The 12800-nt window shown below is 39.6% G+C and overlaps 1 protein-coding gene across 2 annotated transcripts in view; it reads right to left on the bottom strand.

The window, feature by feature from the left end:
• Positions 1 to 12800, bottom strand: part of eepd1 (endonuclease/exonuclease/phosphatase family domain containing 1) — a 31687-nt gene that overhangs the window by 6562 nt on the left and 12325 nt on the right. For both annotated transcript variants that reach the window (XM_053334496.1, XM_053334497.1), the window contains one exon: positions 5172 to 5223. In XM_053334496.1, the coding sequence (XP_053190471.1) occupies positions 5172 to 5223 (52 nt within the window). The remainder of the gene's footprint in view (positions 1 to 5171; positions 5224 to 12800) is intronic.

The raw sequence follows: 12800 nt of genomic DNA, 5'->3' as shown, positions 1-12800 counted from the left end.
CAGTCACAAAGAAACAATAAAGGATCCAGTGAACTCAAATAGCCTCATCTCATCTCACAGAGGAAATACTCGGAGAAAGAGGAAGCCTCTAATGTCGACATCACTGAGGGTGAAATAAACCAGTAGCGGTGTGGCGTGCAGCAGGATGCAGCAAGCAAAGTGACGCAGTGTGGAAATAAGACAAGTAGGACAAAACATGCAGGAGAAGGCTCGGGTTGCTTCTTTGGCTGACCTGCAACTGGCTCTAAATTTAAACTGAGGGGCTCCCTGTGGGACACCGGGAGAGGAACCCCACCTATCTGCACACACACACACACGCACACACATACGCACACACGCACACACACGCACACACACCCTCTCCATGAGATGATCAGATTGAAATGACACCAATTACATTTAAACTGACAATCGGCTACATTTAAAATTATACAATACACAGATGCAGTATGTTGTACATGACTTGATTCACCTGTTGCAGGGATCTGGGTCAAGAATTCCCTGTTGTGCTCACGCAGCAACTATATAAAGTGGTTTCATAATCTCAGACACTCAAAAACAAACACTTCAACCTGGCAGGAGAAAAATCACTGTATAATTTGTGCGCACAAATTAAGTTGTAATAACGTAGTAAAAACGTAAGCAGCACACAGCTACATAACAATTAGCACTGTAACAAAATCTATCAGGACACCTCAGTGTTTTCTACCACAGCTCTATCAGGCTGCAGTCTGATATACAACACTACAATCACAGTCAACTGCATCCTGCTTTCACCAGCCCATCGCTGAGTAAGTAATAATATTAATAATAAAGCAATTTTAAACTGCCAGGAGGTTAGAAACCCCCTACAGGATTTATTTTCACTTGAAGCCTCCAGGGGCCATTGAGCCTGTAAGGCGTACAAGGATGAATTGCTCACAGGTACTTTGCCAAAACACAAAACACCCTCATAATTCAGCCCGTGAGGACCAAAGTGCGGGCACAGCATGTAGTCAAAGGGCCTGGCAGAGAGCCCAGACCTGCAGGAATCACCTGGCAGAGCAGGAGAGGCCTTCAGTAGGACCTGGATTAGACCAGGTACAGGAAAACCCATTATAGTATGGTTAGAAGCTCATTTCTCACTGCCAACATTTTAATTATCTGATTACTAGAGTAGGATGAATGTTAATCAGTTTTACAGGAAGAGGATGTAAAACACATTCACCATCATCTCCTTTGTAGAACACAAGGTTTAAAACTTTACAAAGTCACCTGTCATCAGGGTTGTCTTAGTTTGAGCTCAAAGAAAACAGCTGGGGTTTTTAAAGCAGAAAACCTGTTATAAATAGCAGGTGGAGAGTTTGAGATACATGGGTTGTTTTCACCAGTTACATTATGAGTAGTGTAGAGTTAGGGTTATGGTTAGGTCTAAAGACTGGAAGTCCGGATATCTCAGTCTCTATAGCTTCGATTTTGACCGGATAAGTTCATAGCTTTGTGCTGTCTATAAATATATTGTGTCTTTAACCCTTACATACTGTTCAGGGTCTAATTTGACCCATTTTGACATTTAAGAGAAAAAAAACAAATCTTAAAAACATTTTCTGCCACTAGCAGCATGTTTAGTATATCTCTGTATGTTGCTTCCTGTTTTACATGTATTTATTAATGTTTTCAGTCCACAGATCACTACTGAGAATAGATCCATATCTCACAAGACTGATTACATTAAAGCTTCTTTCACTTCCACAAGGTGAAAATCACTAATGGTCTCTATCCGAAACATGACCAAAATACTGAGCTGCCTATTTGCACACACACACACACACACACACACACACACACACACACACACACACACACACACACACACACACACACACACACACACACACACACACACTGAGAAATCAAGAAATTTAGGAGCATTGCACTCAGTGAACCTTTAGAGGATTGCCAGATCACTGTGTGCAGGGTTGCCAGATTACACACAACACACAACAGGGAGTGTGTGTTTGTGTGTCACAGTGCTGACGCATTTTACAAGTGCGTGAGTGTGTTTTTTTACTTATTTATACCTTCAGGGAGCTAGGCAATTTTTTAATGTATTTATTATTCTATTTGAATAGTGACTACTGGGGATTTTACAGTATGATTAATCATGACGTTGAAAGCTAACCACAGTCACGCGGGGTTCCTTAGCGACATAACAGAAAAAGGACGATGGTCTTGAACTGGCCCACACACACACACACTTTGTATGACTAATAACACATGCAACACATATCCAGAAAGCGTGTCCAACTAAATTACAGTCCAATGCGTCACACAGTCATAACAGAAATCCATCACATGGATACAAAAAAAGTCTAAATTCATTGAAAAAAATGTTTTTAAGACACATTAACATACATGAGGAGGGTAAAATATTAGGAACACTTTTCAATCTAATGCACTCCAGTACATCACCACTCACTATGACTGCAATAATGAACATGAAGTAGAATTATGACCCTTCTGATGATGGAAATGTATAAGGTTCATAAAAGTGTAATGGCAGAGCTGCTGATTTCAACTGCATTAGATTGGTGCAGGTGTTCCTAATAGAGTGCTTGTTAGTGTATAATAGCATTGTAGAGTTAACATGCTTTTTAAATTCTAAATATGCATTTTTATTCCCTAAAAATACACTGAAAAGAGTCTGCAACAAGGAAAAAAACATATTTTGGCAGGATGTAGTGCACTGAGCAAAGTGAAAGATCTTAAAGAGAGAGAGAATGGGAAACATTTCCTATTCACGCCACAGAAGGAGACACTGCTGCGATGGCAGATGAAAAGAGAGGGTGCTAAGGGCTAAGACAAGACAGAAGAAGGTGGAAAAACAGGCTGAAAATCAGCGTGGGAGGCTGGCACAAGTGAAAACACTGCAATGTGCGCTCGGGCTCGTCCAGAGGTAACTCATCCTCCCACCAGCCCCTCTCTCTCTCTCTGTCCAAAATACTCTGCTGCTGACCTACTTCCCTTTCAAGGGAGTTGATTTCTCTGCCAATGATCCATCTGGTAGCCCGTACAGAAAGTGACATTTCATGTGCGCAAAAAAAAAGTGTGTAGGTTGAACAGGAACACACATCATACTGCCTCAGAGCTGCACGCTGAACTCTGACATTCATGGATGCACTGGCATCTGTGCAGTAATGCCATTGCCCTACATCTAAGAGAGTGGGCGAGCTGACTGTACAAGCATACTTTATATAGAGCCTCAGTTAGTGAGTTTATCCACCGATTTCACCAGCATCTGAACTGACAGATTGGGGTTCCGAAATTCTCTCAGGTCTCAAGGCGAAATCACACCAGCACTTAAAGTTCCCCTCAAAAAGTTTTTTCTTGTTCTTACAGTTGGATGTTTGAGCTTCACTGTGCAGAATGATGTATGTGCAGAGTTTAACACTAAAAGGCTGTTTTCACATTCATCTGCTGAAAGTGGAAAGTTTCTTTGTGCTCAATGAAAATTTGATATTAATATTTTGAGATAGGACTGGGATTTTTTTCTTAATATTGTAGATAGGATATGTGTTTGCTACACTAAAAAGGGATAACATAATATTCACACAATATAATTATTGGCTTTCTTTTTCAGAGTAACATGAGAAGATTGACTTCAGTGTCTGAAGCTGAAGCCAGAATCTCTTCAGCTAATAAGCACTAGTAACTGAGAAAAGGATCTTTGTCATAAGTGGCAGGTTGGCATGTACAGGCAGTGCTGGAGTATAGTAGTATTACAGGGTCCGGCTTTCACCAGTGGCCAGTGGTTTTGAGCACGAGCCCTAATGGAGACAAATGTGTGTCAGTTAGTGCAGTTTAAGCACCTGTACTGTTTAAAGCGAGATACAGTTGTCATACATTACTCCAGTGAGCTGCTAGTACTGTTTAGAGTTGTAAAGTGTCCAATTTGAATGCTGGCTTGGTGATGTATAAAAGCAGAGTAAACAGAAGAGGGTGAGAACTTTGGTCTAGGGTGCTGGCCTGTGGCTATTTCCTGGAAGCAACATGTGGCAGTACATTTCAAACTTCAAAATGTATCAGTAAATTGAATGATCATTAAATTAGTAAATTGAATTAACAGTCAGTAAAATGTATCATGTTTGTTTGTTCATTTAAAGCCAGTTTAGCCAGTTTAGCATCAGGCTTGTACAGAGTTCTATACTAGAACTTGGCCTCACTAACTACATCTGGAAACCCACACTTTAGCTGGAGACAGTGTACAGAAGTACTGAGCTGATGGATGAGCTGTTGTTCACCTAGAAATTGGTTCAGCACATAACTCGTTTTTATATATTAGGTCTCAGAGGAGATACTAAGTGTATTTTTGAACTTAAGAGGGACAGGCTAGCTGTTTCCACCCTGCTTCCAGTCTTAATGCTAAGCTAGACTAACCATATCCTGTTTCCATTGTACTTAACACACAGACATGAGATTGATTTCAATTTTCTTGTATCAGTCTGAAAAAAAAGAGTGAATTTTCCAAAAAAAAAAAAAAAAAAAAAGTATCCCTTTAACGCGGTGGACTTGTAGTTGTGGAGGTCAAACACCCTCCAGTGCTGAACAGCTTGGAAAGCTGCGGCTTCCGTTAGGATTTATATTTCTGTGTCATTTGTCTTCCGGCAAATCTGGACGTCACAGCGCCCAGCTGTCAGCTCAAATGTGGAAGCATCTTTTCTGCTAAATTATCTTTTCTTATTTTTCAAAATAGACTATGAATCAAAGATTGGTCCAAAGATAGTCATCAATAAATCAATAAAGTCATCCTCCCTCACAGTAGGGGGGGGGGGGGGGGGGCAATACCTGACACTGGACACCCTCCAACCCATAGCAACTACTGTCATATTTATAGTAATGAAAGCACAGGAGAGCATTAACACAGTTCAAACTGAACAGTGAGACTAGAAATAGAGGACGTTTACACTCTAGGGATAGAGACAGAGACAGAGACAGAGAAAGGGGGGAGCATAGTTACATAACAGAAATATATTACATCAATGGGAAACACTCAGTGAGAGTTTCTGGGTGCATTTCTCTGAGTAGTGAGTCATCTCGTTTACAATGCTGAGGATGAAAGCAGCCACCAAGTTCCTAATCCCCCCCAAAAAAACAGTGTAACCAGTGAGTCTGAGTGAGAAGCTTCACTTTACCTTGTCGAGAGCCTCCCGCTCCAGCAGGTCCTGCACTGCCAGTAACTTGATGCTGAAAACAGAAAGAGACAAGTTTCAGTTTTACATTCCTATCAGGAAGCAAACATCCATACACTGTTCAACTGCTTACATGTAATGTGACTACTGTGGTTAAATCTGTAATCTGTGTGACTCTGATCTAAACAGACTATCTCACTAAATATGAGCCGTTTTACACCACAACATTAGAATGGTGAAATACACTTAATAGCAAATGCTTAAAGCAGCATTAATTGAAAGTTTTACGTTTTTATCCTTTGAACAACAAGCTGTAAACACAACACTGACATATTGTGACCTTATAAAGTTAGCATGGTTTTGCTAGCAGACACCAGGCAATATTAGCATTGATTTGGGGTCACGTCTCTGGCCACTTAATGAATTTAGATTAATTTCACTCTGCTTTTAGCTCTGTTTTGGTCTCCACTGTCTCTTTAGCTGCTAAATGCCACTATGTTGACTAGCTAATTGCTAACTGATTCAGAACTAAAGAGGCTAAAATGCTCCATAGAGCTGCAGAGTTGGTGATACTTCTCAGAGGGTTTGTCACTATCCACACCTTTCACATTACACACAGGCATTTGATTCATTGTTAATATAAAATATTGATTAATGCAGCTTTAAATGATTAGGCCTACATTAATTATCTCTTTAAGACACCGTGTATAGGAGCCGAAATCTGCCTCTGGCTTTCTCCTGAGCTGAAGCAGCTGAAGCAGCACATATACTTATGTGTACTTACATGTACACTTTCTTTTTTCTTCAAATATAACTACACACCATTGTACACATGGCGTCTTTGAATTCCAACACTATTATGTTTTATAACAAACATAATACATAACGTCTTTCAATCTTTGCTTTCAGTACAAGTCACATCAGCCCACAGAAACTCAAACATCATTAAAATTCATAAAGACAATTCCACCCACACTGTTTGATTTGGTTCCTAGGAAATGCACAGCTGAGAGACACAACAGCAATAAAACAATGACTACTCAGCACAGGAAGGAGACTAGAAATGGTAAGTATCTCATGTAGATCACCACCACGTCACCACAAATGAAAAATAAATCCCCCAACACATTTCCTAACTTACTTTTAATGGTATCTAGTGATGCCTGTGTACTTGCACAGACTGGTATAATTCCCTTAGCAAAAAGTAGTTTATTCAAGTGTACTACGAGTATACTTATTTTATACTAAAACTGAGGCAGTATACTTGAAGTTTACTTTTTATATACTATATTTTATATACTTAAGAATAATATAGTGAAGTATACTTGGCTTATACTGAAAAGCATAAAGAAAAGTCTAAGACTAAGTACATTAATACTAAGACTTACACTTATACTTTAATACTAAAATTTATACTTGTACTTTAGTATACTTTTTACTTCTTTCTGCCACAAAGTACTAATACTTAGTATATCTTGATCCAAGTACAGAATAAGGTCACGTCATTGACTCGTGCTTACATTTCATTTAGCAGAATAAAAATGTTTTTAGCTTTGAGGTATTACCCCTGTTATAAACTTATATGTTAAACATCATATAGTATAGAACTAGTACAATGGCACTATATAGAAGAGTGTACTTGTGCTATACTTTAAGTATACTTCAATAAACTAAAATGTGGACTAGAAGTATATACCTAGTACACTAGTAGTATATAGATTAGTGTATTTGTTGTATACTTGAAAGTGTACTTTTGAAAACTTAAAATGACCTTATAAAGTATACTTAAAGTATACTTTAATAAACTTAAAAATGTTCCAATTTAGTCCGAAGAGGTATCAAATTAGTATACTTTCTAGTACACTACAAGTACATGGTCCGTAGTATACTTGCTGTACTTATACTTACACTCAAGCATACTTAATAAAATGAACTTTAAGTATACTACTTTTTGCTAAGGGTTAACTTTTTAATCTGTTTTTAAAATGTATTACTGTATTAGTACTACTATGCCAAAATAAGAGCATATTTTACTGTATTATGACATACTGTGTTGCAGAGAAAGTCAGACTGTGTTGACCAAACAGATAAAGGTGGCAAAACCCAAACTGGATCCTTTACATAATAACCAGCACATTACCTCAGAGCAAGTTCAGTGTTTTTTAAACTGGCAGACAGCTCAGAAAATGTGACTAACTCTGACAGCAGGAGTTTGGACTGGTGTTTTACATTCTATATGCCAACACATCAACACACAGTAAAGGAGGGGTCCATACAGCCCAATAAACATTTATCTGTTTACTTGAAAAATGATTTTCCAGACCAACAGTCAGCACAATAAAAAGCAGTAAACCTCTAAGAGGCACCGCTGCTTCTCCTCTGCTTTCACTCGGCTCTGTAGGAGGAACTGCTTCGCAATGCAATTTGTGACAGACGCTTGTATTGGTAAAGCATTCCTCAGTATTTCATTTGAATTAAAAGTATTTCACTAACAGCTTCCGAAACATGAAGCAAGTCTTATTTAGTAACAAGAAGGGAATTAAATAAGTTCTCCCAATTCCTGCTAGTTGAGGCTCATAATCTTCCCAAGCTCAATCCGAGCCGTTTATTATATTAGCGTTACACAAGGTATTATGCACACACACTCACACACACACACACGCACACACACGCCCTCAGCTCAGTCAACAGTGCCATATGCTGAAGCGATTCGCTGTGGTGCAACACAATGAAATGAAGTTGGTGGAAATGCTCCGACCTCGTTCACCTCTAACCTACTAATCCCAAATCAGCCACAGAGAAAATCACATTGCATAACAGTCTTTTCTCTCAGAGCAGTGCTAGTGCTGCTGCTGCTGCTGCTGCTGGAGCTCTGTTACTACTCCACACCGACTCACATTCACTTAGCTGAGTGCAGTAGCTCTGTAGCATCGTGTGTAATGTAATCAGTCAGTGCATGTGAAGGAGAACACAGAGGAGTTACAACACAAATCCTCTACAAGGATGTGAAGCCATCAAGGGTAAATTCAGCCACGAGGAGACTACGTTCTGTACTTTCTCCTCTGCTGTGTTCACGTCACACAGGAAAGATGGCTCAGACCTTTATACATAAAATATCATTCACTGGTTATGCTTGGGATTTACACAGGATCCACCTCAGCCTGGTGTATCATGCACCTAATAGATGATAAATGCTTCTATTTTTAACTAAAACAGCTCTTGTTTCACACATGCTCTATGTGCCAAGCTGCTAAAGCAACTTTATGCTTCAAATCCATTTTTCATGCAAGTAAACACATAATTTGCATCCACTTGATTGTTTTAATGGAAGTATACCAGCTGGAAAATACTAACCAAACCCCTTACAGGGCAGACACTTACTGTAGAAATACAGGCTGTTTCATGAATTACACTTTATTCTTTTGTAGGGCGTAGGACATTTTCATTCAGCTCACTACACCCATCCTTACATTGACATTTTCTGATTGGCTGAGAGCCATTGCACTGCAGTTACCCTTTGAGCAGCCGATGACCTATTGATAGGCATCACCTCGTCTCAAAGACAAGCTTTTTAGACTGTATGCTTACTTCACCTACTGTACTGTATGGTACTGTACTGTACTGTAGTGCTGCTGAATATGTATCAGCTGCTGCTTTAATTGATTCTAATTCCAGTCACAGTGAATGGGGGAGTGTGTTCAAGATTTACATACACATTAATGTCACTGTTGTAAACTCACTCTCTTAGACTACTGAGATTTCTCAGTGGGTGTGTAAGTGTCTGAGGAGGACATAATCCAAAGAAAAGGCACCTCAAAAAATATCAAATGCATCAAAATCTTTGATATTTTTTGCATCTAGCATCAAGCAACAGCCAATCAGAAATGATAAAACTACGTCACAAGACTAGTGGTGTAAACAACAACAAAAAACAATCTTGCTATATTTGTGGTAAAACTAAAATAAAATCATTTCAATATTAGCTTTTCAGTGGACACAAGCTAATGTAGTACTAGGGTAAATGTTGACTGTGTTAGCTAATATGCTAATATGAAGCTTCAGCCATCCATCTTCTATGTTTCAATGTTACAGTGTTTTTAGTACCAAAGTCCCTATTTTTGTTACTATACTTCCACCACAGCTCAACAGGAAACACTAAGAAGGAATTTGATGCTAGAAAACTGTAAATGTGTCAGATATCACTTGATATGACTAACTCAGACTGCTGAAGCTGAATAGAAGCTTTACATCTACTTTTAAACGACTGTGTGGACACACTGTGGATTTTGTCCTCCATCACATTGAAAGCATTGAGAGAGATCTTTAAAGGCCAGTGTGAACATATGATTTTTTGGGGGGCCACTTGTGGTCAGCAGAAAAAGCTTTTAAAATGTTGACATATTATGACATTATGGTAAGTACAGTATTCAGACTCTTTTTAGCTCAGATTTGGTCTCCACCATCTCCTAAAGGAAATATTGTTCTGTAGCTGCTAATTGATGTGAATGAATGATTGCTGTGATATTGACTCTCAGTTAGTGCACGAAAATGTGACCTGTGGCCTATTTCTTTCCTCTGTTGTTGCCTTGCATGAAAGCAGCTAACCAATCACAACCAACCCGGAAACAAAACAGGTTGTTTTACTATATCAAGTCAAACTTTGTGGGGGTTGAAAACTTTGACTTGCTGTTTTAGCTGCAAATTTGTATATATGAAGTTACTGAAAGTGCTGCTATATTTCAAATTGCATGAAGTCAATGTGTTTTGCAGCTTACTAACACAACCTGCTGTGTGTGTAGTTTATCTAACATGCATTCAGGCTAGACTATCCGCAGTATTAGAAGCAGTGGAGATTAACCTAAGCCACGTCAAGTCTAATGCAAATAGTACAGCACTTCATTACATAACTATACCACTAAGATACTCATTATAAATTAGTATCAGTACCAATGATCCTCATTTCAGTTTTCCTGCAGATTCATCTATTTCTACTGCCCCTTTGTTGCTTTCGTGATCAGCGATACCACAGATCCTGTTTTCAGAACAAACAGGCCTGCAGCCACAGAGACAATACCCTCTTTCCTCCTAGGTGTGATCACTCTGCACAATGAAAGAAACTCTCACAGAGTCTATGCTACTCTCCTGCTGGTTAAGATCCTGATCCTCCCGTTTCCACTGGCAAGGATTCAAGCCCAGCACAACCTGAGCTGACCTTAGCTTTAGCCATGTCATCAGGACATGTAGGAGAACGCTGAGTCAGTGATGCAAACTTGTGCTTTGACTGTACTTTGAAGCCTTGAGATGTCAACGGAATATGCTGTGTCTACACGCGATAATCCTGACAGAAATGATTCCCTGAGAAGAAATGAAAATAAGCACAGACACAAGCAAGTACAAAAATACAAACAAAGGTTGCAGAGAGAAACTAATCCTTCAGTGTCACCGTGACAACAGCGACTGCCGTTCATGTCAAACAATCACAGCGGATTTCTGGCCTCCGTATCTACTGCCGCTGTGCAGACACAAACACAACATGATGGAGCAAAAACAGTGTCTGCTTCAGCATTTGTCAGATTAAAGCAAATCTGTGAGCAGACACGAGGTTGCGTAATCACGGATGATGAGCAGCAGCAACACAGCTGACCTCGAACATAAATAAAGTCTCGGAGGATTTTTCTAGAGCTGAAAAGAGAAAAGGGGCAAATTTAAAGTGTTGATGTGATGCGGTGCTGACGGTGGTAAAAGCAGTTCTGAGTTTGGGGGATTTTTTTCGCTTCATATAACTGCTGTCTTGTGAAATCTGTCACCGTAGTTTTTAGAGGATTTTGTGCTGAACTCCAGACAAAGGAGGACATAGTTCCTCTATTGGTGATTTGTGGTGGCTGTGCAAATACGGTCACATTCAGATGAATATTTATATCCAATAAACTGTCCCCACTTTTGAGGAACTAACATACAGCTATGAAGAGAACAAATAACCACTAACATTGTAGGGGATTTGATATTCTGCATGAGAATACTATCAAAAAAGGCTGCAATTCCGTAAATAACATGTATAGCAAATGTCAAATACATTCTTTTTTTTTAGCAATGTGTAATTTGCACATTTACATTTACACAAAGACCAAATCAGAGCTAAAAAAGTGGTGAAAAATGGACTTATAATAATTAGGTGGACAGAAATATGCCTCCAAATTATTGTTAATGTTGCTCTGTGACTGCTGGATGATTTAATAAGCAACTGTAACAATACTAAAATACTAAAAATACTAAATGAACAATACTAAAGTTATATAAATGAGCTGGGAGACACAAATGATCCCAGTCAGTATTAGAAAAATAAATCCTATCCCATCGTCACTCCAACAATAACTAACAATACCTTCATTTAAAATCTGCCACTACATTTGTCACAAACTCTGCTAGTGACAATCTTAGCCATATTTTGGAAGTGTTTGGGAGATACTGATTGTATGGATGGACAGCAGAGAAGAGGACCGCACTGCAGTGGTGTTTTGAAAAGTTTCTACAGATGCATTGGTGCTTTTCTTTCACCATGAAATTGGAATTCAAAGGAAGCTACTGGTCTTTCACAGCTGTCTTTCAAGCCTTGTGGTGGAGTATTCCTTTTAGGTTTACCCTTCAAATCAAGTATTCATTTTACTAATCTGTACTATACACTGACCCATAAGTCATCTCTCTCCAATATCTCTGAGGTAATTTATCTTTTGTCTCAATTTCCCTAATTAAAGTGGAGTTGCCTTTAGCTGGCTATTGACTATTGTAAGTCACTTTGATTTGCTGCCCTGTGTTAAAGTGCTGCTGCAGGAGACAAACAAGCCCAAATCAGCTTTGTTTAGTGGAAGAAATGGGGCTGGAAGCACTGTATTGGCCTGAGTAACTCCTTTGCTGGCAGGGTTTGCTAGGCAATGCCCCTAACTCACTGTCCACCCGCAATAAAATGCTGCGCCAATGGAAATTTCCACATGAGCACCCAACAACCTGCGTCAGCTCAGCACAGACCTCTTTTGCAGCAACCCCTGTCCGTCCTCATGACCTCAGCACCCAGGTTGGCTGCAACCTCTCTGTGGATTCTTTTAGAGGACCAGGTTGTCTCAGTGATATCTAAGCGCTATTCTTAACATCACTGACAATGTAAGATGGCGGTGGGGCTTCCAGAACTGATGCTTCAGAAATCGTGGATGAGCAAAAAGGTACAGAATCTCTTAAGAGCGCTCATAAAAAAGGACTGATCGACTATGGTGCAGTTGCTTTCACACTAGTGCTTCGAAAGGTTGGTCCTCTCTCTTACTGGACTAACACCAGGTCACTTAGAGATCCATAGGGGACACCATCTCTCTGGCTCTTCGCACTGTCCTGACTCACCTGGAGAGACAGGATTCATACATGAGGACACTATTTATAGACAACAGCACCTGGATCCTGAATTTCCGGTCAGAATGTCTTCAGGACTGGGCCACCACCTGTCCTCTACTATAACTCTGACTCTAACCACAGGGGTGTGTACTAGGCCCCTATACTCTACTGCCTCTCCACACACAATTATGTTCCTGCATTTGTCACTAACGCCATCGTTAAGTTTGTGATGACACAATGGTGATCGGGCAGTTC

Source organism: Scomber japonicus, chromosome 15 (assembly GCF_027409825.1).
Source record: "Scomber japonicus isolate fScoJap1 chromosome 15, fScoJap1.pri, whole genome shotgun sequence".
NCBI classification, from domain to species: Eukaryota; Metazoa; Chordata; class Actinopteri; order Scombriformes; family Scombridae; genus Scomber; species Scomber japonicus.
Note: the sequence above shows the minus strand (reverse complement) of the source record. Positions and strands in the feature narration are given on the sequence as shown.